The sequence below is a fragment of the Apiospora marii genome (assembly GCF_038362585.1).
Source record: "Apiospora marii strain CBS 49790 chromosome Unknown utg000002l_segment0_segment0, whole genome shotgun sequence".
Taxonomy (NCBI): Eukaryota; Fungi; Ascomycota; class Sordariomycetes; order Amphisphaeriales; family Apiosporaceae; genus Apiospora; species Apiospora marii.
In genome coordinates, this window is record NW_027117373.1 from 2,733,699 (window position 1) to 2,759,702 (window position 26,004).

The 26,004-nt window shown below is 52.4% G+C and overlaps 7 protein-coding genes across 7 annotated transcripts; 4 read left to right on the forward strand and 3 right to left on the reverse strand.

The window, feature by feature from the left end:
* Nucleotides 1-436: 436 nt before the first annotated feature.
* PG985_002546 (polyketide synthase) lies at nucleotides 437-7,514 on the reverse strand (the record flags this gene model as incomplete). The annotated part of the gene is made up of 5 exons (XM_066822315.1): nucleotides 437-1,318; nucleotides 1,391-1,711; nucleotides 1,777-6,184; nucleotides 6,237-7,137; nucleotides 7,217-7,514. 5 exons carry the CDS (start codon nucleotides 7,512-7,514, stop codon nucleotides 437-439), a joined length of 6,810 nt encoding a protein of 2,269 aa, XP_066689747.1.
* Nucleotides 7,515-8,959: 1,445 nt separating this feature from the next.
* On the reverse strand, nucleotides 8,960-9,864 carry PG985_002547 (uncharacterized protein; the record flags this gene model as incomplete). The annotated part of the gene is made up of 3 exons (XM_066822316.1): nucleotides 8,960-9,361; nucleotides 9,433-9,750; nucleotides 9,823-9,864. The coding sequence occupies 3 exons, from the start codon at nucleotides 9,862-9,864 to the stop codon at nucleotides 8,960-8,962; spliced, it is 762 nt and encodes a 253-aa protein (XP_066689748.1).
* A 2,516-nt stretch (nucleotides 9,865-12,380) lies between these two features.
* Nucleotides 12,381-13,415, forward strand: PG985_002548 (uncharacterized protein; the record flags this gene model as incomplete). Its single annotated transcript, XM_066822317.1, has 1 exon — nucleotides 12,381-13,415. One exon carries the CDS (start codon nucleotides 12,381-12,383, stop codon nucleotides 13,413-13,415), a length of 1,035 nt encoding a protein of 344 aa, XP_066689749.1.
* Nucleotides 13,416-15,458: 2,043 nt separating this feature from the next.
* On the forward strand, nucleotides 15,459-16,990 carry PG985_002549 (alanine transaminase; the record flags this gene model as incomplete). Its single annotated transcript, XM_066822318.1, has 2 exons — nucleotides 15,459-15,882; nucleotides 15,939-16,990. The coding sequence occupies 2 exons, from the start codon at nucleotides 15,459-15,461 to the stop codon at nucleotides 16,988-16,990; spliced, it is 1,476 nt and encodes a 491-aa protein (XP_066689750.1).
* Nucleotides 16,991-17,385: 395 nt separating this feature from the next.
* Nucleotides 17,386-18,986, reverse strand: PG985_002550 (26S proteasome subunit RPN7-domain-containing protein; the record flags this gene model as incomplete). Its single annotated transcript, XM_066822319.1, has 3 exons — nucleotides 17,386-17,584; nucleotides 17,638-18,467; nucleotides 18,528-18,986. The coding sequence occupies 3 exons, from the start codon at nucleotides 18,984-18,986 to the stop codon at nucleotides 17,386-17,388; spliced, it is 1,488 nt and encodes a 495-aa protein (XP_066689751.1).
* Nucleotides 18,987-19,678: 692 nt separating this feature from the next.
* PG985_002551 (uncharacterized protein) lies at nucleotides 19,679-21,094 on the forward strand (the record flags this gene model as incomplete). The annotated part of the gene is made up of 1 exon (XM_066822320.1): nucleotides 19,679-21,094. One exon carries the CDS (start codon nucleotides 19,679-19,681, stop codon nucleotides 21,092-21,094), a length of 1,416 nt encoding a protein of 471 aa, XP_066689752.1.
* Nucleotides 21,095-25,240: 4,146 nt separating this feature from the next.
* On the forward strand, nucleotides 25,241-25,819 carry PG985_002552 (uncharacterized protein; the record flags this gene model as incomplete). The annotated part of the gene is made up of 2 exons (XM_066822321.1): nucleotides 25,241-25,444; nucleotides 25,499-25,819. The coding sequence occupies 2 exons, from the start codon at nucleotides 25,241-25,243 to the stop codon at nucleotides 25,817-25,819; spliced, it is 525 nt and encodes a 174-aa protein (XP_066689753.1).
* Between the last annotated feature and the right edge of the window lie 185 nt (nucleotides 25,820-26,004).

Here is a 26,004-nt window from a genome sequence, read left to right on the forward strand (position 1 = left end):
CGATCGAGGTTATCAACAGGATTCCATTACCGGAATCTCGAGGAGTTAGATAGGGCTTCTCAGGCCAAGGATGGCCTGCGGAAAGCCAAGCCCGATTGAGTTCACAAGCTTTTGTCTGGCATTATGCATCATTTGCCCAGTCTGTTATTCATCTTGTCATCTAAAGAATGTGTGAGAGTCCAGACGACAAGCATTCATGACATTTTCAATTTCTAAATCATCGACTCTGTTACATGTTTGGTATTGTTACAACCCATCGGTTGTATATGAAACCATATACACTTTCTTGAAAACCCCCCAACTAACACAATCTTCCAGTCTCTAACACTAAACGCCAAGTCGCAAAACACAATTCATCAAGCGCAAAGAAATCAACCGAATATAAACCCATACCGCTCCTCATTCCACAGAAAACAAGACGGGGAGAGACACCCCTCTAAGCCGCCTCCCCAGCTTTGACCGTCCACACCCCCTCCATCGACGACTTCTTCAACACCAGCGCCGCCAGATTGTTCAGCGTCCCCGCCGTCAGCAACTCGAGTACCTGCAGGTGCGTCTGGCACTCCTTGGCGATCCAGTTGCGCAGCTCGATGGCGTTGAGCGAGTCGAGCCCAAACGTCGCCACCGACGTCGTCGCCTGCTGCGCCGCCAGCACCGCCGGGTCCACCATCAGGATCGCCCCCAGCTTCTCCCGCAGCCCGCCGGCCACCACCTCGACCGCCTCGTCGACCGTGGCCGCGCGCGCCAGCTCCTGCGCCAGCGTGCGCTTCGACACGAGCGAGGCCCCCGAGCCGTCGCCCAGGCACTTGGCCAGGGCGGCGTGGCGGAGGTGCGCGAACTTGCCGTCCGAGGCGTAGTAGGGCAGGTTTGCGCCGCTGTCGGCGAAGTCGAGTCCCGTCACGCACTGCTCGTACTCGCACGCCGGGCCGACCCGGTCCGTGACCGCGGCCTCGAAGAGCGACAGCACCTCGGCCCCTGTTATGGAGGCGCCGCCGAGGCTCTTGAGCACATCGGCCGTGCGCGCGGCGCCGTCGCTGCCAGCGGCGAGGTAGCCCACGTCGGCGACGGCCGCCAGGGCCAGAGACGTGGCGACCAGGCCGTTGCGGCGGCGGTGGCGCGCCAGGGCGTCAAGGAACGTGTTGGCACCTGCGTAAGCGGCCTGGCCGCGGTTGCCGATGATGCCGGCCACCGACGAGAGTAGGATGAGGAAGTCGAGGGGCTGGTCGCCGAGGGCATTGTGCAGGTTCCAGGCGCCGATCACCTTGGAGCGGACGACGGTGGTGTAGTCTTCGTAGGTCATGTCCTCGAACAAGACATCCTGTCAGGAGGCTTAGGTCAGTAAGAGGGAACCAAAAGAAGGAGCAAGTTGATGTGAAGAGTAAGAGCCTACCCGAAGAACCATGGCGGCATGGACGATACCGCGAACAGGAGGCAGAGTCTTCTGGATCTCCTGCAAGACACTCTTGACGCTTGCTTCATCGCCAGCGTCGCAAGACTTGACATGGACCGAGGCACCAAGTGGCTCGCCGAACTCCATCAACTTCATGATGTCCTCGCTGACTTTGCCGCTGCGGGACAGAAGCACGACATGACGGGCGCCACGCTCGATCATCTGCTTGGTGATTGACTGGCCAATACCACCTGTACCACCGACGATGACATACGTCGCGTCCTTGGCGTACATGGGGTGATCCGAACGAGCATGTGTGGCCTAGCATGAGGTCAGCAACTTTACGGTATCTTTGTCGTTAGTAACGGGGCGACGACTTGGCTTACCTTGATCATATCCTCTCCACGATGACTAACGACCACCTTACCGGTCGTCTTCCCACTCTGCAACTTCCGCAGCGCCGTCTCGACCTCACCGATGCCCACGGCCGTAACGGGCGTGATCTCCTTGACCTTGCCCTCCGCGAGCAGCCGCATGACGGCATTGAGGACGCGGTCCATTATCCGCGGCCGCTCCGCCGCCACGAGCGTCAGGTCCACCGAGCTGAAGGAGCAGTTGCTGTCGAAGACGCGCATGCCCAGGTTGTTGTTGGCGACGATGTCGCGCTTGCCGATCTCGACAAAGTGGCCGAAGGGCGCCAGGCACTCCCAGCTCTCGCGCAGCAGGTCGCCCGCGAGCGAGTTGAGCACGACGTCGACGCCGCGCTCGCTCGTCGCCTCGCGGATGGCCGGACCGAACGACGTGCTGCGGCTGCTGTAGATGCGGTGCGCGGGGACTCCGTACGTGTCGATGAGCAGTTGCTTCTTGTCCTCGCTGCCTACCGTGCAGTACACGTCGGCGCCCAGCAGCTGTGCCAGCTGCACCGCCGCCTGGCCCACGCCTCCCGTCGCCGCGTGGATCAGCACGCTCTGCCCCATCTCGAGGCGCGCCACCTCCACCAGGCCGTAGTAGGCCGTGCTGTAGACAACGGGGATCGACGCCGCCGTCTCGAACGACATGGACGCCGGGATTACCGCCGCGCTCGACCCCAGGCAGCGCGCGTACGTGCTGTAGGCGCCCAGCGACATAGCGCATACGCGGTCCCCGGCTTTCAGACCCGAGACTTCGCGGCCGACCCGGTTCACAGTACCGGCGCATTCGACGCCCAGGTACGGCTGTGTGACTTGTCCCATGGCCACCACCACGTCCTTGAAGTTCATGCCCGTCGCCGCGACCCGCACCTCGACCTCGTCGGGTCCCAGGGCCGTCTCGGGCTCATCCCGCCAGTAGAGCGAGTCGAGCGCGCCCACGGTGCCGACGGCCAGCTGGAGGCGCCGTCCCTCCTGCTCGAAGGGCTGCAGGTAGGGCTCCGCGTCCGGCATCGTCTCGCGGTGCAGCTGCAGGTCTAGCTCCTCTTGAGCCACAACGCGGGGCACGACGAGCTCACCCGCATCCTCGGCGAACTCGTAGTCCACAGGGCCGTCGGCCTCGTCGGGCTGAACCAGGGACGCGCCGGCGGCCTCGAGGATAAGCTCTGCGCGTGCGTCTGCGTCAAGCGATGAGAAGGGATCTAGGTCCAACGTGGCGACCGCTTTGCTCGTCTCGGAGCGGACGGTGCGCAGGAGGCCCTGAGCGATGTTGAGGTCTGGCTTCTCAGCGAAGCGGTAGGCACCCGCGGTCACCCAAAGAGTCGAGGCGCTGGTCAGGAAGAGCTTCTTGACCCGCTCGAACACGTCCTGACTCATGCCGTTCAGAAGGGGGGCGTCGAGCTCAGCGAGGACGATGACGGGGCGGCCGTCGGGTTGCACGTCCGCGAAGCTAGTGATAGACGGCTTCGTGCCAGTCTTGGCTTCGAGTTGAGCCGCGAGGGCTTGGTTGAGCTCATCGGTCTCTTTGCGGTCGGACACGATGGTGAAGGGGATGTTCGGGAGGCTGTACTCTTTCGTCGCAGCGGCACCGTTGCCGTTGAGTTGGGTATCATCATCGACATGCCCGTTGCCATTCTGATCTTGGACGTCCTTGGTATGTCCGTTTGTCTGGCTGATGATCGCAGAGGACTCAGTGATCTCAACTTCAACGCCATACCCCTTGGCGCCATTGCTTTCACCGTTTTGGTGTGGTAGAGTCTCTGTCGCCCCGTTGGTCGACTTCGCCTCATCTTGACCATGAGAATCCCCGTTTGTGCCGCTCTCCTCAGCGGCAGCCTCTTCTGTGGGCGTTGGGCTACCATGCAGCGGCTCCCACTGGACCTTGTAGCACAGCGACCGCGCCACCGGCGCCTTGGCCGCATCGTCGAACACTGGCACCATGCGGAACCCCGCCATTCGCATGATGGGGTTCAGCGAGTTGGACGGGTGCCACGCATCGACGAAGAAGTCGGCCGGCGCGGGCCGGGCGAGGTTCGCCTGGCCCCACGCGATGCCCTGGATGTCGTCACTGATGCTCGCCAGGGAGGTGATGTTCATGTCGAGCTCCTTGACGGCGGCGGGCATCCAGAGCGCCGACATGAGGCCGCGTCCCGCGCCCAGCACGGGGAATGCCAGCTGGAAGAGCAGGTCCAAGAACGGCGCCGGCAGGATCGACGGCAGCTCGTACTTGTGCGGCATGACCGACTTGGTATCGGACGAGTGCACGTTGCCAATGGCGTACTCGCTCGAGGCCGCCAGGCCGCAGTCGGGCGCCAGCTGGAAGACGGGGCCGTAGTCCGCGCCGAAACCTCCGAGCTCGGTGTATAGGGTCTCGGTGGGAATCTTCTCCGTCGCCTTCTTGGCCTCGTCGAGTCGCGTGATCGCACGGGTCAGGCGGCCGCTGCTGATCTGCCCGGCCTTGCCGCCCTCCTTCTTGACCTGGACCAGGCCGCGACAGTGCTCGAGCCAGCCTCGACCGGCGGTCCAGGAGCAGAGGCGGAACTCATCCCAGTCGTCCGAGTACGACTTGAAGCCCTCGGCGTGAGGCTGCATTGAGACCGAGGTTTCGTAGTCGGTGCTCTCCTCCATGATGAGGGCCTTGGAGATGTGCACCTCGCGGATCCGGTAGCCCACAATCTTGGAAACCTCGATGCCGCGCAGTTGTGCCAGCTGCGAGGCCGCCTCGATAGCCATGCTCAGGTATCCGGCGAGCGGGAAGGTGATGAGGTGCTGCATGCGGTGGTCCCGCAGCCAGGGCACGTTGTCGACGTTAAGGATGTTGACCCACGTCGGCGCCGTCTCATTGTAGGCACCCTCGAGCACGCCCAGCAGGTCGTGGCGCGCAAAGGGCCGCAGCCGGCGCTGCTTGCTGTGGCGGCCCTCGGCCCAGTACTTGTGCCCCATCCAGGGGTACGGCTCGCAGTTGGTCAGCAGGCTCGGCAGGTGTTGGGTGGGAATGCTCTCGTTGATGGCGTTGAAGTCGATCGGCTTGCCATGCGCGAATAGGTTTCCGGCTAGTGTCATGGCGGCTTCGGTGGCGTCGGCATTCCGGACCAGCGACGGGAAGTACTTGGTGTTGGCGGCTGCGTCTTTGCCGCAAGCCTTGAGGATCTGCTTGATGGGGCCCTCCAGGGCGGAGTGGGGGCCGATCTCCACGATCACGTCGGGCTGGGCTTCGGTGCAGAGGCTCTCGAGTCCGGTGGAGAAGAGGACGGGCTTGGTCAGGTTGTTGATCCAGTACTCGGCGCCGAGGGAGAGCGTGGAGTCGAGCCGGCTGCCGAGCAGAGACGAGTACATCTGGATCTCGCTCCGGTCGCCGGGTTGCGTGTCTTTGATGGCCTTCATGTAGTCGTTGGCGATGACCTCCATGTGAGAGGAGTGGTAGGCCACGTCCGTCCGCAACTTTCGGTTGAAGACGCCTTGGCCTTCCAACGTGGCGCTGAGCTGGTCGAGGCTGTCCTGCTGCCCCGAAACAGTGACAGAGTTGGGAGAGTTCTCACAGGCCACGCCGATGTCTTGGTAATTGTTGGCTGCGATGATTTCCTTGACTTCGGCAGCGCTCTTGCCTACGGCCAACATACCGCCGTTGAGGTGCGGGTGGGTTGCCTTCAGCGCGGTGGCGTAATGGCCGCGGTAGTAGGCGGCCCTAATGGCTTCCTCGAGGGTGATGGCCCCCGTGGCATACGCCGCGCTGATCTCTCCCGACGAGTGCCCGATGACGCACGAAGGTGTGATCTTCCAACACTTGAGCAGCTCAGTAAGACCCAGCTGGACTGCCGTGCAGGCTGGCTGGCTGATGTCGGGCTCGCTGATGCGGCTCTGCTTTCCATCTTTCAGCAATTCCTCCACCAGGGAAAAGCCCGCGCCGATCTTCTGCAGGACCTCGTCCGCTGCCTGAATGGTGTCGGCGAATACGGCATGGCTCTCCAGCAGCGAGGCTCCCATGGTCGCCCACTGAGCACCTTGGCCGGTGTATACAAAGGCCAACTTAGGCACCTGAGGGGCGGGGCGTTTTGGGATGCTGGAGCTGTTCAAATCCCTTGCGAGGTTCTCGAGCGTTGTGGCGGGCAGAGCTAGGCGATACGGCAAGTGCGTCCGGCGCTGGCCCAGGGTGTACGCCATGTCGCGGAAGAGGCTCGACTGGAAGATCTCGGGGTGCTTCTCGACGTAGATGCCGAGCATCTTGACCTGCCTCTTCAGCGACTCCTCGCTGTTGGCGGTGACGGCGAAAAGCTTGGGGCCACCCTCGGCAGCTTCGACGGGGACCCGGTCGATTCCGCCGAGGAGGACGCTCAAGTACGACGTGCGCGTTGGCACCACCAAAGCCGAAGTTGTTGATGGATATGTACTTCTTGTCTCGGGGCCAGGGCCGGACGTTGCCGGGTACCTTCATGTGCCACTTGTCCAGTGGGATTGCCGGGTTGGCGTCTTCAAAATTCACATTCGGGAGGAGAAGCCCCCTCTCGAGCATCATGGATGCCTTGATGATAGAGATGATACCGCTGGCGTGTTCGAGGTGTCCAATGTTGCTCTTGACGGACCCGATGTACAGGGGGTTCCTCTTCGAGCGGCCAGCGCTGAAGACTCGAGATATGGCACCCGCCTCGATGGGGTCTCCTACTTTTGTTCCTGTGCCGTGCGCCTCGATGAAACCGGTGTCCTGTGTGTCGATGCCGGCCTTGGCATAGACTTCCTCGATGAGTCGCTGCTGGGCCTCGCCGCTAGGTGTGGTCATACCAACGGTCCTGCCGTCCTGGTTTATTCCGGTGTTGACGATGATGGATCGGATCTTGTCATTGTCCCGCAGAGCCTGATCCAGAGGTTTGAGGATGAGGCAGCCGAAGCCCTCTCCGGGAGCGTATCCAGAGTCTGCACGACTGTCGAATGCGAAAGTTCGGCCCTTCTCGTTGTAGATGCCCATCATGGACATGGATATCATGTCATCCGGCTGTAAACGCAAGCAGCAACCGGCGACGATGGCCGACTCGGACTCTCCAGAACGAATGCTCTGGACGGCCGAGTGCAGGGCGTAGAGACCAGACGAGCAGGCGGTATCGACGGTGAAGGAGGGTCCTTGGAGGTTGAAGTAGTAAGAAATGCGGCCGGCCTGGACCGACACCTGATTGCCAGTGGCATCGAACAGGGGAAGCTGGCAAGTGTCGTCCAGGGTGCCTTGGCGGTAGTCGGACGGGCGCCCGGCGACGTACACACCCATCTTCCGGCCAGAGATGGAATCCTTGGGAATACCCGCACTTTCGAGCGCCTCGTAAGTAACCTCCAGCAAAAAACGCTGCTGAGGGTCTGGCGGTGATGGTTCATGTCAGCGCTGTGTCTTGCCTGTGGGTCCATGCAAAAAGGGGGGGGGACTTGGTTCACATACCCATAGCGGTGGCCTCTTGCTTGGTGATGTTGAAGAAGGGCGCATCGAACTTGGAAACGTCGTGCTTCATGAAGTAGCCGCCCTTGATGTTGAAGGTTCCCGTCCGCTGCGGGTTGCGGTGGTAGAAGGCCTTGCTGGAGAACCGGTCCTCGGGCACCTTACACCAGCCATCCCGCGAGCGCGACAGCATCGTCCAAAGGTCGTCGGGCGAGGAGACGTCCCCGGAGAGGCGGCAGGCCATGCCGACGACGGCCACGGGGGCCAGATGGGGGGTCTCGGTGGTGTTGTTGGTCTCCATGGCTTCAAAGTTGTGATGGTGCTGTGACGGAACAAGGAAATCTATCTATCAGTCTAGTCTAGATCTAGAGGATGGGCAGGTTGGCATGCTTCTTCTTCGTCTTCGTCTTCGTCTAAGCGCGCACAGTCGATCAACAGCTTGGGTTTCGAGTCGTAAGGGGCCAAGATTGCATTATTATAACTCCATGGGATACTGCTAGAAGGGAATGTGGGCTGATGGGTATGCAGTCTCTCAGTAAGAAGTTATGGGTATGAGAAAGCTTGCAAGAGCCACATCACATGAGGTCGCTGGCCCATCCCAGGCTGGCGGGTGGCACATTCTTATCATATCATACGATCTAAACTTGATCAGAGGCATGCTCTGTTGTCCGAACCTGAGCAGGCCAACCAGGGCCCCCGTCAACCAGTGGCACTGGCGGCGGTGGGGTTGATGGTTTAGGGGGGCCATGGAGGAGGAGGATGTGCTAAGGGGAGGAGGGTTCGGGTGAAGAAATGTCTTGTCTCAGAAATCCTGCCCTATGGCTGCATATGCAACCACTGCTCGCTCATTTTCAGTGTGCCGAATTGCCTAGAAGAGAAGGAGCAAGGCCGTTTTGAGTTCGCAGCTGTCTTTAGCTGCCTTGGCGTTTCCAATCATCCGCCGTCCCTTCGCTGCGGGTACTAAGCAATCATCGGCGCTGTCAACTCTCTGGAGGGGGCCCCTAAAAGTCTGTTTTCGATCCTACTTGACTTATCAGTCCTGTCGCGAGGCGTAACTCTGAAGGCCCGTCACCCAACGCTTAAATCGAGATGGGTTTTGGACCCCTCCATCAGCACTAGATCAAGGTCAAAGTGATCTGGCCCCGAAACCCGCCACGTGAGACAGCAATTGGGGCCTGGTTGGGCTTGTCCGTCGAATTCTGATTGCGCGTATGCGGTCGATCTGCATTTGTATCTGCATTCACTCCTGCTACATCAAGGTGGCAGATTGCAGACAGTCGAAAGGAAAAAGAAAGTAAGAGAGTTGATGCTTGACGGTGGGTTCCGAGCCCGACGCCGAATGGAAGGGAAGCATGGACCTTTTCCAATGCTCCCGCCTACGCCCACGCTCATACTCATTTTCATGCTTTGCTCAACTACACACGGCTACGTCAAATTTGTACCAGAAAACTTAAATCAACTGCTTTATTTCTTCTTCTTCTTCTCCCAGACTACTTCGAGGCTAGAGCCATTGATTGCCGCGCCATTGAAGAGCTCGGGCCGGGCGTCTAACGGCGCCCCCTTCTCCATCGGAGTACCGGGTTCGCCTTAAGGGATGCGCACTAGGACGAGCGCCGTTCAAAGCCACGTGAGGAACCAGGGGTCGCACTGAATAAGGAATAACTAGTGATCTGACTATTGATTTATGCTGCTGCGTACGGCATTGCGCGCCTGAAGCCGTCGTGCCCTAGCCAGACCGCGCGTTGCTCAGTTGTCCTCGAACCTGAAGTCCTTGTTTGTGTCCAGAAACTTATCCAAAACAGTCACCAGCTCTTTCATGGTGCGCGGGTCGCGAGGGACCGTATGTCCCTGCCCGTGGTCGAACATCTCGGCACAGTCCTCGTCGCACGTCGTAAACAAGGACATGGAGCCATTGAGGTACGGGTCGTTGCACCCAAGGACGTGGAATGTCGGGATGTCGATGAAGGCATCGGACGTGTCCGAGAGAACGAGGCGGGCCTGACCGTCCACTACGGCCATAGGCGGCCAGCCCGCAAAGAATATGGCGCGCTCAATGCGCCGCCACGTACCGTACTCCCTCCTGCGCCGCTGCTCCTCGATGATGAGGCTGGCGGCGATCATGGATCCTTCCGAGTAGCCAATGAGTCCCTGTGGGCAGATGGTCAGCCTCAACCTTATTCCTGTATCCGTGCTATGCGCGGTATGATATGTCTACTCGCCGTGATTTCCGGGTCATCTTCGAGAATCTTGAAGATTCTTTCCAATGCCTCGGTCAGCGACTCGGCGGGGATGAGTTCCTCCCCGGCGAGGAGAAATCGCATCGAGTCTTCGGCGCCCTGCTCTTGCGGAAACTGCCGGATCCTCTTCAAAAAGTTGGACGCCTCGAACTTGACGTGGCGGTGCCATGGAGCGGCGCCGAAGTAGTCTTGGAAGCCGTCTGGCGGCGCGGTTTCGTGGATGCCGTCGATCCACATGAAGCTGTACTCGGCCCTGCCCTTCACCTCGTCTAGGAACGGGCTGAGCTGGGCTTGGAAATTCTGGAGAGGTACGGCCAGTCAGTTACTGCTCATGTTTCAAGTATACTGCCAGGCAAACACTGTGATGATTACCTTGGCGCTTCCATACGCCCCATGAAGACACAGGAATTTCATGGCTGGAAGCTTGAAGATGGTACTTGCTGGCGGTATTACCTAGCCGGTCTGATTCGTATCCTCTTGTCGTAAGAGCTTGGCCGGTTCACGAGTGTTTTGATACTGGACGGCTGGGAAAATAAGGTAGGAGTCAATGGTGAGAGTTAACATCCAAGAACTGCCAAAGATGACGATCGACCTTGACGTGCCGTCGCTGCAGTACAGTTCCGCCGAGGCTGCCCAATTGTAGGTTTTGATCTTACTGCAGTTTGAGAGCGAGACGCGCTGATCGACGGCGGGTCGATCCCTCCCTCGACCATCACAGACACGTTGAAGCGCTAAGGGACATGCATGTCTCACAGAGGCACCATGATGGCAGCAGGGTTTTTCATGCCGCCACCGAGTGATTCGGTAGAGCTCACGCGGTTCATGAGGGGCGTTGCAGACCTGAACATGCAGCATGTTGGTGATAAGAAAGTGTCTGTCACAGGGGAAGACGAAGGATTCAGCCCCGGATCTTTGGGTAGTTTCTGTCTCAGACCCCCTCCCGGCCGACAGGTCCGAGACTGTGCCAAATCAGATGTCAATTTGAAGTATACCGAACACCGATTTATAGACACGTTACACACCATCATTTATAGCAAGAATCATCGAGTCTTTCTGAAACATCACTATAATTAGCCCTTGGGATATAATCAAGTCAAGACGCCTAAGCATATCGCCTTCTTATTGCGACATATTGGAGGCGCTTTTCAATCAATGACCTGGAACTTGAAATTGTCCGCCCCATAAAGAGAGACAAAGGACAGGGGACTGTACTGCGATAGGGCGAAACTTGATTCGCTCTCCACAGGCCGGTTGCAGGGGACCTTGAGAAAGAAGTAGGGGTCTATGCATGTCATAGTGATGCAACATTGGTACGAAGCATGGAAGACCTAGGGCTCAATGCATTACTTGATAGAAGTAGGCGCGTCACCCGAGTGACTACGGCACTCGGATGCGGGTAGGGCAGCAGTTCTCAGCCCCCGTGCCTTACCCGCTTAGCCTTAGAGGGTTGCTGCAGTCATCATCTCTGTCCCGTCTCCGCGGCACATGACATCCCTATCCCACGCCTTCGTTTTCCGTCCGCACAATAGGCTGTTATTTCACCATTCTTTTGCCCGTTGGTGGCATCCGTATTTTTACTGGAATCGCCGAACTAACCGCCGTAGCCTTGGTTTGTGCTTTTCTCGGTTGCGATCAACATCGAAATCACGCACCTTGCATTTGTGGAAATGTATTGATACGGCGGCTGAGGCGGCGGAAACAAAAAGAACATATGTTGTTCTTATCCTCCCGACTTACCCATATATGAATACATTAATAGAATTCCTCATACCATGCATGGCTGTTGACTCAAGCTTTCCTGGCCTCGCGAACACGAAACCCGAGTATACTTAAACCCAAATGTCTGAATGCTGAATCACTCAGACCAGTCTGGGCTATCGCTCCTAAGTCTGATATGGCAAGTCGGACTTAGAATGCTTTCAGGGATCAGTTGCCCTTTGAGATCCGACAACCTAGATAGCACATGCAACGCTTCTACCAAAGAATAACTTGGAGGCGCAAGCACCGGGATATATTATTATAGATAAGAGAATGATTTAAACCAATGTGTTCTCCTGAACGATTTTTCTGCCCATCGAAGCACGGTTGATAGAAAATTACTCTCCACATTCAAGCAAATATGCGATTTTCAAGTTGCTAGGGTAAAATGGAGGCACTTTGTACTTGGCTAGTATATCAGTACATGGGCGTGCCACACCAACGCCCCAATATTACAAGCGCAATGATATATGTGCTGAACCAACTCCGGGCCATACAGGCCACCTTCTTGACTTGAAATCCCAAGGATTTGACAGTAGATTGATCAAACACAAGATACGAGGTTCAAAACGCAAGTAAACAGTGATTCACACCATACAAACACTCTGGGGCTATATGTGTACCAACCTCCAGGTACGCATCGGTGCTGGCCACGTCCTGCAAAGACAACACTCATGATAGCATAAAATTGGTATGTGGTCCCTTCCGCAGATAATACAACAGCTGCTGCTGCTGGCGACCCCCATCATCCTTCATAAAGAACATAGTTGAAAACTACCGCTCTGCTAATATCGATGTAGTGAGGCTGATTGTCTTTGTTCCAGTAGCGTTGTGCTTTGATACCTAATACTAAATAAAGGGGGGTTCAACATTGCCATTGTGAGGAGACCCGTACTACGGGGAAACATTCGGTGGACAATGAACTGTTACAGTCTCATCAAAGTAGATGTTATGTCCTTACAAGCATAGAGTCTGTTTTAGGACCAACACATTGTTCTTGGTTAACGTACATTCACTGACTGACGTATATAAGGGGGCTAATTCCCCTATCTCGATACTGTGAATCATCCATCCCGCTTCAGAAATCAGATCGTCTGGAAGAAAACGAAACCACCCATACACTTCAAAAATTCAGCACCATTGCGTCGTCTTACGACCCGACAAACTTCAAGATGGACGGCTTCGTTGTGGTCGAGCTCCTAAGCAACAACACGTACAATGGCACCGAAGCTAGCCTGAAGACATCCGAGATCAATAATACATATCTCATTAGGTCCGAAGACTTTCTTGAACCGAGATGGGAGCGACCTACTGACCCGGACTATCGGCAGTTCTACGGCGTTTGGGCCTATGTTCTGGCCACCTCCGTCGTGTGGGTTCCAGCCATAGCGATGGCTGTATTGTTCATGACGAAGTTCTGGAAAGACAACTTCAGCAATGCCCAGGGGGGTCGTCGGCGTGGCAGGAACGACTCGTTCGAACTTCAACCACTCCATAGAGGCCCCCGCCCGGTAGTTCCCCTCGTTCCGTACTCCGAGCCTGCACCTGCAGAGCCGCAACCGCCGTCGAAGCCAGCAAGCCAGGCTCAGATTACCCTTGTCGTCGGCTTCCTTCTCATCTGGAGAGGCATTGGTCTGGCGATCCCAATCCAGAGGATTATTTTCGTCGCCAAAATATTCCCATGGACCCAATCCTCCGCGCTCGACGAGTGCATGAGACCAAAAAGCATTGATTCTTTCCGTTCAAGCCTCTGGCCTTGGTTTATCCTTGTGCCCGCAGTTTTCGTCGTGGTCTTTCATACGGTTCTCATGGTCTTGCGGATCTGGGCGGCGATTACGGTGATGACAGGACGCAGCAAAATGTGGTTCATGAACCCCTTGGACAAGAATGAGCAGACGATATTACTGTGGATCAAGATCATTTTCCTCGCATGGGTCGAGGTCGTGGTGTTCTTTTTCGTCCTACAAGGCCTTTCCTTCAGATTCTGCGTGGGCAGTGAGCGTTACCATGACCTCCATACGCTCGTGTTATCATACATCCCCGGTATCGTTTGGGTGGTAATCGATCGGGCTTCCCGTCCCATCTTGAGGCATTACCTTCCCGCTTTTGGATTCCCTAGATACCCCCCAGTGGCACAGGATGCGCTTGGCCTCTTGGGGCCCATTGCTGACCCGTCACAACGAACAGCGAGCTCCAGTACTTGGTAGCAGCTAGATGTCAGGTATCTGTGATGTTTCCTCGGTTGACTTGTTTCCCCTTGGTCGTGTATGGTATAAAAAGGGAAAGAAGAGAGAGGGGGAGAAAGAGAAGGAGCATGAGGTAAGCGTTCTAGTGTTTATTGTTTTGTTTATGTTGTTTACAGATAACGAAAAAGAGAAATATGTTTTGCACAAGGAAAAGACAGAAGGAGAAAGCCAGCCCGATTCCTATTAATCTATGCGTCCATATGATGTGTGTGTAAGAGAAATACCGCAGATTTGTTGTATGTTGTTGATTGCAGTTACTTAAGTCCGGCTAAATCCACTTTGCACAGCATGTCGGCATCACCTTGATGTAAAGGTTACCTTCCGATTGCCCTGTTCTCTTGTTTGTCCAACCTCCTCTTATGGGTACGTATGATGTACTTAATATACCTTATGCAGATGTCGACTTCGCCGTCAAGTAGAACAGTTCACCGTTTAAAGCACTGGAGATACCCGCCATCCTTGTTGCAGACAAGGCATCCTGCCCACGTGGGACGAGACGGTTCTAAGCCACGGTTCTATGCCGCCCCAGTAAGACCACATACCCTTGCACACCATTTACCTCTCGCATTATGTTTTTAGGTCTGGAGCCAGCCAGGCATACGGCAATTGGCTCACATAGGTAGGTAAATGAAAGTGAGTGGCAGGCATGATAAGGTTGGGAGTACGGGGAGGCGGAGGAAAAGCCAATTCTTTGATTGCTTTTTTTTTCCCTTCAGGGCCAATCTTACCTATCGGCATCTTGGCTGGCAAACTTACACCAAAGTTCTCATTTGTTTTCAAATTTTCTCGGTCGACTGATAATTTTCCCGAATACTACTACAACCTGTCACCAGAACCTGGGCTCTGCTTGCCCGGCATGGTCGCGACATACAAGATGTGGTCGCAGGCTGCTACCACAAGTAGCCGAGCTCGAGCAGCTGCCGCCATCGTTTCGTCGTGGCCGAGAAAGCAAACATGCCGCCTGCCCGATCCGAAGCGTGGGGTGCACTCTTACACTTCAGGTAATTGAATCGTCTCATTTTCAGTTTCCGATTGCTGTCGACATGACAGTGCATTTGCATTTGACGTGGGTGGTGTTTGGAGGGCGGTGGGATGGTCACATCTCACCTCGCCCCAGAAGGGGAATAATTATGCCTGCCATGCGTCCATGCCCCAAGCCCCCCCGAACTTTAGCTCCACAAACGCCCGCCGCGCCGCCTGAAGAAAGACCCCTAGAAATCAGATCCCTTCTTCACCTTGGGCTATCCGGTTTCGGCATCGACAACACAAAATGGCCACTCACTAGTCCTATGACACACCAGCACAAAGCTTAGGCGGAACCCGCCAAACTCCCAGCTCCACGGTTTTACAAGCCAAACTCGTGGAGCCCACGGCCAACCCGACCTATGAACTCGATGATTCACCGAGCGAGAGCGCACATGGCCAACAGCTCGTTCAAGCTCGTGCCCCTCCTTGGTGCTTCCCCTCTAAGGCAAAGCGGCGATGGAAACGCGGTAAAGGCAGATCTGGTCGGGTCACACCCTACCATTCTTGGTCAAGGGTCCCGATCCAATGACCCCTGTATCGTTCTTTTGCCTGCTTTCGTACACCGTCGCAGAAGGACGAGACGTTGCCAATGAATCCCAACTGCCGCCCGTCCATTGCGAAGGATCATCATGCAGCAGATCGCGGGGGGTCTTGTTCCTCTCCTTGTTTGTGTAACCGCGTGTCATTATCGCATCGGGGATATAGAACAGAGAGAGGCATTTCTTCGCGTGCACCTTCTGGATTGACCGACTTCTTTTCCCTCAGCTAGTCCCCAAGTGCGCCCCATTCTGTAGCCCAGTTATTTTTACTATACCCGTCGAGTCGTTCTGCGAGCGAGGAAAGATTTGTTAACCAACTTTTTGCGCTCCAGCTTCCCCACCATCGTCACTTTCATCTGTTACCCCTCCATCCTCACGCAGTCCTTTCGGCCGGCACATCACTCGAAACTTCCACGGCAGTAACTCGACCTCGTCCGCCATGACTCGGCTCAACATCAACAACATCAACCCGAATGTGGTCGAGGCCAAGTACGCCGTCCGCGGCGAGCTGGCCGTCAAGTCCGAGGAGTACCGCGCCAAGATCCGCAAGGGCGAGACCAAGGACCTGCCCTTCCAGCAGGTCATCAGCGCCAACATCGGCAACCCGCAACAGCTTGACCAGAAGCCCATCACCTTCTTCCGCCAGGTCCTGAGTCTGCTCGAGAACCCGCTCCTTCTGGAGAAGAAGGAGGTCCTGACCGAGCACTTGGGCTACAAGTCGGACGTCATTGAGCGCGCCGAGTCGTTGCTGAGCCATGTCGGCAGCGTCGGTGCTTACAGCGCCAGCGCTGGTGTTCCCGCGATCAAGGAGAGCATTGCCAAATTCCTCGAGGGTAAGTCCTTTCCCGACCCGGCCAAATCGCGTATGCATGCACGTCAGTGGTTGATTTGGTTGACTAATGTAACCTGCCCGATCCAGAGCGAGATGGCTTTGCCGCCGATCCGTCCCACATTTACCTTTCGGGCGGTGCATCCTCCGGAGTCAACACCCTCCTGAACATCATCTGCGCCGGCCCCAAGACCGGCATCCTCGTCCCCATCCCGCAATACCCGCTCTACACCGCGTCGCTCTCCGTGCTCAACGCCACCTGCGTCCCCTACTACCTCGACGAGCACGCCAACTGGGGCACCTCCCTCGAGACCATCAAGGAGTCCTACGAGAAGGCCAAGAAGGACGGCATCGATGTGCGCGCCATCGTCATCATCAACCCCGGCAACCCCACGGGCGCCTCGCTGTCCGAGCAGGACGTGAGCTCCGTCATCAAGTTCGCCGACCAGGAGAAGCTCGTCGTCATGGCCGACGAGGTCTACCAGACCAACGTCTTCAAGGGCACCTTCCACTCGTTCCGCTCCTCCCTCCTGAAGCTGCAGAAGGAGAACCCGGGCCAGTACCAGGGCGTCGAGCTGGCCTCGCTGCACTCCGTCTCCAAGGGCATGGTGGGCGAGTGCGGCCACCGCGGCGGCTACTTTGAGCTCATCGGCTTTGAGCCCGAGGTCGAGGCCGAGATCTACAAGTTCGTCTCCATCACCCTCTGCGCCCCCGTCGTCGGCCAGTGCCTCGTCGAGCTCATGGTCAACCCGCCTAAGAAGGGCGACCCTTCGTTTGAGCTCTACAACCAGGAGTACACGGGCATCTTCGAGGGCCTCAAGAAGCGCGCCTTTGCCCTCTACGACGCCTTCCAGCACATGGAAGGCGTCGAGTGCGGCGAGCCCCAGGGCTCCATGTACCTCTTCCCCACCATCCAGCTGCCCGCCAAGGCCGCCGAGGCCGCCAAGAAGGAGGGCCGCGAGGCCGACGAATTCTACTGCATGCGCATGCTCGAGGCCACCGGCGTCTGCGTCGTGCCCGGCTCTGGTTTCGGCCAGAAGGAGGGCTCCCTGCACTTCCGCACCACCTTCTTGGCCCCCGGCACCGAATGGGTTGGCAGCATCCAGAAGTTTCACCAGGAGTTCATGGACGAGTTCCGATGAACTTACTCGGGGCTGTTAACTTTGCCAGGATAAACAAGAGGGTTGCGTTGATTTCCCAAGGAAAATTCATGAGAACACCATATAGCGCAGCGGTCTGCGTGAGTTGGTAAAAAGTCAGTGCCTGTTCGAGCATCGTAACGGTTCAAATTTAGATAGATAGTCTAGGTTGCATCTATAGAGGCGACATGGTTTACGGGTAGATTCGTAGATCATGTAAGGACACACTTGAATTTACACAGGAAATCACCACTCAGAAGTCATGTTTCATTCATCATGATGTATCTCTTTGAGCGTCGTCGTCTATCTCAGTAATGATACACATCTTTTATTAGCATATACGCCATTGCTCCTGTCTCCAATCCGGAAAAAGCAGAATTGTAATCGCGGGACAACGTTTATGCCCTCTCGCTACCTCGGAGCCGGACGGCCTGGCCGTACTTCTGCAGCTTGGTAATAAGCTGGTCACCCTGCTTGACGACGTCCTGGTACTGCTTGTTCTTGTCATCGGGACGGTTGGTCTCGATGATGCCCTTGCCCGTCACGCGGTCAATGGTGCAAGGAATGCGGCCACCTGCAATGAACTTGGCGAGATCACTAGATGAAACAGTTAGTATATTGCCAGGAAATCATGAGCGCATTGTACATACCGGTCCAAGAAATCGACAGTGACGCCAAAGTCGTTCGCCATGCTCTCCAGGCCGACCACGCGGTAACTTTGCAAGAGCTGCTGGTACGCGCGGAGACGCATCTCCCGGATGAACCAGTTCTTGTGCTCGTGCAGGTAGCGGTCTTGGGTCAGGAACTGCTCCTCGACGTGCGCCAATGCCTGGAAGAACAGCTTGTAGTGACCGGTGTACAAGCTATTTACGAGCTGAGCCAGAGGCGAGAAGTCGACGGCCATCTCGCTCTCGGGCTGGTCAGAGCCGGTGCCCAGCGTAGTCAGGTTGACCACGGTGGTGCCCTTGGGCGCTTCCCTGGCGGATTCGGCCTTAGCGTCCGTCATCTCAGCGTCCTCTGCACCGGGCCCGGCGGAGATGGCACCGGAGAGCGCCATCAGCTTGTCGTCACCATCGGCACCGAGGATGGCCTTGATCTCGGGGGCATCGACAACCTTGCTCTTGAAGTCCACGCGCTTCAGGGACACTGAACCGGCGAGGACGGAGTATACCACCAGGTTGGAGTATGTGCAAAGCTCGTACGAGGTGAAGGTGGACAGCGAGTCCAGCAGCAGGGGGGCCGCGAGATTGTAGGATCGGACAGTCAGAAGGTGCAGGCCCTCGTAGGCCTTGAGGCGGTTCCGGCGGTCCCAGTCACCTCCGCTCTCGACCAATGCCTTCGCTCGTGCAACGTGCTTCTTTACAAGAACCTTGTCGCCGTAGAAGAGACCCAGGCGAATTATGGCCAGGACGATATCGATCTTGGTGCCAAGAATACCGGTCTTCTCAGAGAGATCCTCGTACGCTGTTATCGCTTTATCCTACACAGATGGTGAGCATATATGATCACACGACAGCAGAATTGGAAAGGGCAGGCGAACCTTGTCACCGATCTTGGCGAAGTACTCGGCACGCTTCCCCCTCGCGGCCATGATCTCGGTATCGCCAGCCTGTTCAACTGCGTCGTCCTCCTCTTTCTGGAAAGCCTCGAGCTCCTTGTCGTTCTCGGCCTTCAGCTTGTTGTAAACCTCCTCGTCCCACGGTAAGCTTGCACCGGTAGCAGACTTGTTGGCGAGCATACCGGCGGTGCTGGGCTTCCGGCTGACGGGCTTCTGGGGTGCGGACGAAGCACTTCCCTCGCCGGCCAGGTTCAGGACTCCTTCGGTCGGGTGGGCCAGGTATTTGTATAGCGGGGCCATCTTGTGCTCGTTGATGGCATCTTGCAGGCTCTTAATGGAGGACTGTTGGGCAGGGCGGGTGGCGTACGAGTTTGTGAGGGTGAAGACGTGCTGGGCCAGCGGCAGCAGAGGCCATTTGGCGTACTGCGGATCGGAGCCCATGGTGGCGGCGGTTGATGACGAAAGTCGCTTGTTGAGGGGCGGAAGTCGAAAGGATACAAGACTTTAGTCGGTATCCTGAATGCAACGAGACGGATTTTACGACTGTCGCAGTTAAAACAATCGGAGAGAGTGAGGGAGAGGGTAATAAACCGGAGGTTGTTGGTGATGAAATGAATGGTTCCCCAAAGCTGTTTGCCAGCCTCGTACAGATGATGGTGGTTCTAGCGGTTTGTTCGCAACAGCTGCTGCGGGAAGGTGCAAGGCGGCAGACAGCTCGCGTAATGCCACTGAGCAACCAACCAATAAAATCAATTCACTGAGCTCTAGCGGGTCGGATCTTGAGCCTCAGGTACGTACCTCCTTTCATTGTCCGATGATCCACAGCTAAAGACACCAGAGCCAGTCCTGAGCCAGTGACTTCTGCAGTGACCTTGTCTGCTTGTATGGGACATGCCATTTAGCGTCAGGGAAAGGTAATAGTGGAAGCATTCCGGGGTGCAGCTTTCCTTCCATCAATCGTTCTCTTTTCGCGACTCGCATAACGTTCCATTCTACTCACTAACACTTTGATCTCTTCAATTCTCGCATTCCTCAGGCAAGACCATTTCGTCGAAGAATTATTCATCATCTTTACCCATCCAACCGCACGACACCACAACCACTGACTTCGCACTCCGTCAGCCTATCCCACAATGGGCAGCGACGAGAGATCTCCTGCTCGCGAAAGCAGCAGCAACAACACCCGTCGCGGAGGCGACGATCGCGACAATGACGACGCACAGCCCGAACCCTTTGATGCCAGAAAACTACAGCCGGCCAAGAAGCGCCAACGGTCACGGTCGCCTTCAGACCCTGCGCCGCGCAAGCAAAAGAGACCCGGGCGTGGGGCTCGTATGACACAAGCCCAGATAGATGAGATCAAGCACCGACAAGCCGAACGCGAGAGAGAAGCTGCCGCCGCTGCTGCCCAGACCGCGCGTGGCGCCATTAACGATGTCGTCAGACAACATTACAATGCCGTCCCCGAGCGAGGCCGCGACTGGAGAAAGAAGGACAGCAACATCAAGGGTCTACGTGTGTTCAACAATTGGGTCAAGAGCACCATCATTCAGAAGTTCTCCCCCGACGAGGATCATACACCAGGCGCGCACGAGCACGGGCGCGATCTCGCTGGCGTCGCTGGCAAAGACCTGCTAGTGCTTGACATTGGCTGTGGCAAGGGAGGCGATCTTGGCAAATGGCAACAAGCACCCCAGAACGTCGCCTTGTATGTCGGCCTCGATCCCGCAGAAGTCTCCATTGACCAGGCCGAAGACCGTTATCGGAATATGAGCAGTCGCGGTGGTGGTGGTAGAGGTGGCAGAGGCGGTCACAGAGGCGGACGTCCACAACGGCTGTACGACGCATTCTTCCACGTCAAAGACTGTTTTGGTACTTCACTTGGCGATATCGATGTCATTCAGAAGGTTGGCTTTGGGCCGCCGTCGCAGGGAGGTTTCGACATTGTCAGCATGATGTTCTGCATGCACTACGCCTTCGAGACCGAAGAGAAAGCTCGCAGGATGCTGGAGAATGTATCCAATTCGCTGAAGAAGGGCGGCCGCTTCCTGGGTTGTATTCCCAACTCTGATATTATCGGAGAGCGAGTCACTGAATTCAATGAACGCATGGCGAAGAAGAAAGCCAGCGCGGCCACCGGAGAACCACCATCGTCTGACGACAAAGAAGAGGGCGAGGCAGAAGAGACCGCAGAGTGGGGCAATGAGATGTACAGAGTGCGGTTCCCGGGAAAGACGCCAGCTGATGGTGTCTTCCGGCCTCCCTTCGGCTGGAAGTACAGCTTCTTCCTGAGCGAAGCTGTCGAAGAAGTACCGGAGTATGTGGTCCCCTGGCCTGCGTTCCGCGCGCTGGCAGAAGACTACAACCTCGAACTGCAATACCATCAGAGCTTCAAGGAGATCTGGGAGACGGAAAAGGATGATCGCATACTGGGGCCTCTGAGTGAGCGCATGGGAGTCCGCGAGAGAGGAGGCGGTCCGTTGTTGGTCACCCCTGAGGAGATGGAGGTGGCCAACTTTTACTTGGCGTTTTGTTTCTACAAGGTCTAATAGGGTCCCTCTCTTCTTAGATTTAAGGGCTTGTGGGTTATTGGGCCACAAATAAGCAATGCGTAATCAATTCCGATATTTTTCAAATGTGCTGCCTGTTCCTGTGCCTAGCATGCTTGTTTGTGTTTCGCTTGCAGATTGGTATCTCCTATCAGTGGCGGCAAAACTGAAGGCCTAGCATCATCTAGTATGATAACATGAGACATTCAGATTCAGTGCTTCCAATGAACCCGGTCGCAGGACTGGGACTGGGGCCTTGGCTTCCAAGTCGTTGGCGATACCATAACTAACTGTCGATGCCCCGATCCAGCTGATACACTGTTCGTTCAGCAGCTAGTAACCATTGGACGCTTCGCGACGTGAAGCTCGTTGAAATAGGAGTCGTCGGTGGAGTGCAGACAGGATCTTGGATTTTACTCATACGTTGGAATAGCCATATGTGCTCTTGTGTGCTGGGGGTCCCAGGTTTGTTAAACGAAGGGAAAAGCGATGTGCTAGATGCTGGGTATCATCGCGAGTCCCCTGCCTAACAGGTACAACAGTAACAGCTTAGTTGTCAGCGTGGCAGTTGTTCTATGTTACATGCAGATTGCATACCTACTCAGCCAATCACCACATTCGATTTTGTTCCTATCAACAATATCTGGTTTCGATTCTGCCTTTCGAGGGGGCGATCACTGTCGGCACTAAGCCGTGATCTGACGGCGTTTTGTTGCAGCGAATCATAACCATGCATACGCATATGCATCTCAGCTTGTTGGCTTCACTATACTTTGCTTGGTACGGAGATACACCGCGCATCCTCAACCTAGTATCTTAGCCAGTCACATATTGTGGGGTTTCAGACCCTGTCCCAACTGGATCTCAATATATTGAATTATCCAGAGTGCTCATGATAGTATGTAGCTCAGAGGCCTGAGCAGGGGTTGCAGCGAGTGGCTTTTGTGTTCATCAAAGCATGCAGCCAGGTACTAACGCTGGAGGGTCCTCTGCGCTCTGCCAGCTTGGGAGTACTTGCAACGGCCTATATTGAGGCCATTTCGAAATCAGCCGGCAGCTTGTCCAAAAGAGAATAAGAAAATAACCCTTCAACGAAACCTCATCTTATTTATTAAGAGACAACTCTCCGAAGTGATATATCAATCTCTCGCCACCGCCGTGATATTGGAGTGAACAGGAACAATGATCGGATGTGGAACTGGGGGTCGGAATTCAATGCATGTAGAACTTGTGCGTAAGGTGCCAATTTCACCTATTTGAAAGCGGGCTGGGGTGCTCAAGATCCAGCTCGCAGAATTGGAAGTCGATTTCGAAGAATTGGATGAGGCTCTGCAAAAGTGCTGAGCCGTGTTTGGTTTACAACCCCGCATCTGTTCTCGGATTCCGAGCCTTGCAACTACTCCAGTAAAGCGCGGAGGTTTCTGGATCTATACCTGGTACCTTGCTTCGACTGGTTGACTATGAATCTCTGAAATGTCAAGGCATTTTCGAGGAGTGGGATTCTTAAGAACGCAATCAATGCGCCCAGGTCTTCTAGAAAGTTCTGGATGGGTATTCCGGTCAGACACCATCGATGATGAGCTGCCAGGCTTGCAGCAACCTCAAACTGGCGAGAATTCCTATTTCGAATATCATGGGCTATACGCTATTTGGTAGATAAAGTGAGGGTGTAATACCTACTGATGACTGCTTAGCACGATTCTGAACCATTCAATGGCACTAAGCTTGCCCTTGCCACGACGGATCTCGGAGGATATAGTGGCGTATGTGGTTAGAAGGATACCTGACTGATATAAGAGACTGATACTTTTGAGTCTACTAGGACTGTGGTACTTCGTATAGACCAGATACCCAGGTAAGGTGTGTCTACGGCAACGTTAGCTAGGAAATATGTTTATACTAGTAATTAAAAATTTAACTTTTTTAATTTATTAATTTAACTATTTATAAACATTATTTTTTTTATTAATTAAATATAATATTATTTTATATTTATTCTCTTTATTTAAAGGTATTTTAAATTAATTTATTTAATAAAGGGGTAATTATTAATATAGCTTTTAAACGTTACTTTTAATAAATAATACTATATAAATAGTTAGACTTTATTATAAATTTTAATGCTATATTAAATGTATTAGTAACTATAGCTAATATAATTATAATTTTATTAAAACTAATTTTATTAATAAGTATATTATTTTAAGCCTTTTTAAATTAAGTTTATTAAGTGCCGGTTATTTTATATTAATATTTAAAATATAATATAATAAGTTTAATATTTATATTTATAAAAGATTAACTATTTATATAATATCTTTAAATATAATATTATATTCCCTTTAAAGATTAAATTTAAACGAAAGGTTTATTATTTCTTTATATAAAATAAAGTTAATAACTTCTTTTTAATAGCTTTTATAATATTAACTAATTATTTTTATATTTTAAAATAAAGTAATTATTTACTTTTAAAGGATAGTTTTTATTCTTTTATTAATAACTTATTTTTATAATTTTTAATTATATATAAATGTATTAAAGATTATTTTAATCTTAATATTATTACTATTATTAATAATATTTTTATTTATTAATCTTAAACCTTTCTCTTTAATTTAAAGTCTTTATATTAATTATAAGTTTAACACCTTTATTATATTAAAACTATTTATATATAATATATTATATATTAATTAATATATTATTATTAATATAGAAATCTATATTATTTATTATATAATAATTAATATTTATAATTTAACTTATTAAATAATATAAAATTTAAATAATAAAGGTAATTAATATTAATTAATAAAATATTAAAATAATAAAGTAATATATAATTTAAAAAGATATTAAAGATTTATATATTCTTTTAATAAATATATAAAAAGATAATATAATTAAATTTATAAAATATATTTTATTATTATTATATTAATTATATAATTAATATTTACTATTTTTTTTATCCTTTAATTTTATTTAAATATTAATAAACTTTATTTTATAATAGGGTTGTTATATAATTTAATTAATTAAATCGATATAATAAATAGGTTTTATAAAATAAATATAAGTTTAAAAGGGTAAATACTTTATTAATTAATTAAAAATTATATTAAAAAATTATATTAAACTTATTATAAATATATAAATAATAATATTAAATAAAATTTTAATAAATATAACAAGCCTTTAACTAATTAATTAAGCTATTAGATTTTAATTTAAACGTTATATATTAAATCTTGAGTTTAAACTTAATATTATATAAATTTTAAAACATTTTATTAATATATATTAATTATAGTTATAAATTATATTAATTTATTAGTTTTTATCGATTTAATATAATATAATAAAAGACCTTACTTTTTATTATAATAAAGGTTAAAAAACGACGCCTTTAAAAGGATTTAAACCCTCGACTCGATATATACCCTTATATCTAGTTACCTACTTATTAAGCTATATAAGTTAAAGGCGTTAGTTTTTTTTTTTTTTTTTAAAGAAAGATATTTAAATTTAATTTATATTAAGTTATTTAATATAACGCTTTATTTAAACTACTTAAATATATTAAGGTTTTAAAGTACGGCTAATATTAATAGCTTAATTAAAAGTGGATATTATACTTTTATAGATTATACTACCCCCTATTGGCTATGGCATTTCGAAAGCGGATTAATGCAGCTAGATTGTGACGATGGATTGTTGCAGGAGTTATAAGAGCCTGTGGAAGCCTTCCTCGCCATTCATTTCACACCTCCGACGAAATAGTTCTACAGATCATAAGATAATGTCAAAAAGCTACAATTCTTTAAAGACTTTGATTTCTACAGCAATTTGGCGGCTGTAGTATCATTAGCAAGAAAAGAGCTGACGTTCTTAGGCGAGATGAAGCCAGGGAAAGTCGCGTTAGGTCTAGCCTCGATGGTACGCACAGTGCACTGACATCTTGAGACAGCACATGACAACGCCACTGGGGTGGATGACCGAGACGCATTAGAATGAATCTACAGGAATAATTTATTTAGATGCCCAAGGATGAGCTGCTGTTACTTTTACCTGGGCTTTCAGACTCTGCAGCAGAGGGATTCGCACCTGCTGAAACATACATGCCCAGTTCGCTGCGATATCATGGGCTGCCCATCGTCAACAATTGGCATGAGCACCATGAAAGAGCTCCTGAAGCACAGGAAGGACGTCCATGCAATAATACAAGAAAATGATGAAGACGAGTTTCCTAAGGAGACGGAGATCGCCCGGCCAAAACGGCCGAAGCCCGTGTTCACTGGGGCGATGAAAGATTACAACACTTTAAAGGCACCCAAGGCCAAGCGGGTTCGGATAACCGAGTATAAGTACCCCGAGTGTTAAAAGTCCTTTACTAAGAAGTTCAACCTCGACTCGCACATGATCACGCACAGCGGAAAGCGGGACTTTCTCTGCAATGTGTGTGATATGAGCTTGGCGAGAGAAAACGACAGAGTCCGGCACGAAGCAACGTATCAGGAAAAGCAGTTTGAATGTGGTGGCTTTTTGAACAACGACCAGCCCTGGGGGTATCACCAGAAGTTCGCCCGTGCTGATACTCTGGAGAGTCACCACAACACGATCACCGGGCAGGCTTGCATCCAGACTTATCTTCAGCAGCAACAGCAGTCCTTGTATGAGCAAACCGGTGGTAGTTCAGAGGAACAGCAACAGATCATTTGATAGAAGGGGATGATGGTGGACGACGTGTCATCTAATTTTGGGTTGGGTTGGGGGCTACATACATCTAGGCTTGTTCCATGAAAGATGATGTGATACTCGCCTGTCTCATTTATCTTTTATACTTATCAAGTCTGTCATTGGTAGCATACCATGGATTACGAATAATGTGGGCAATCTGAAAGAAT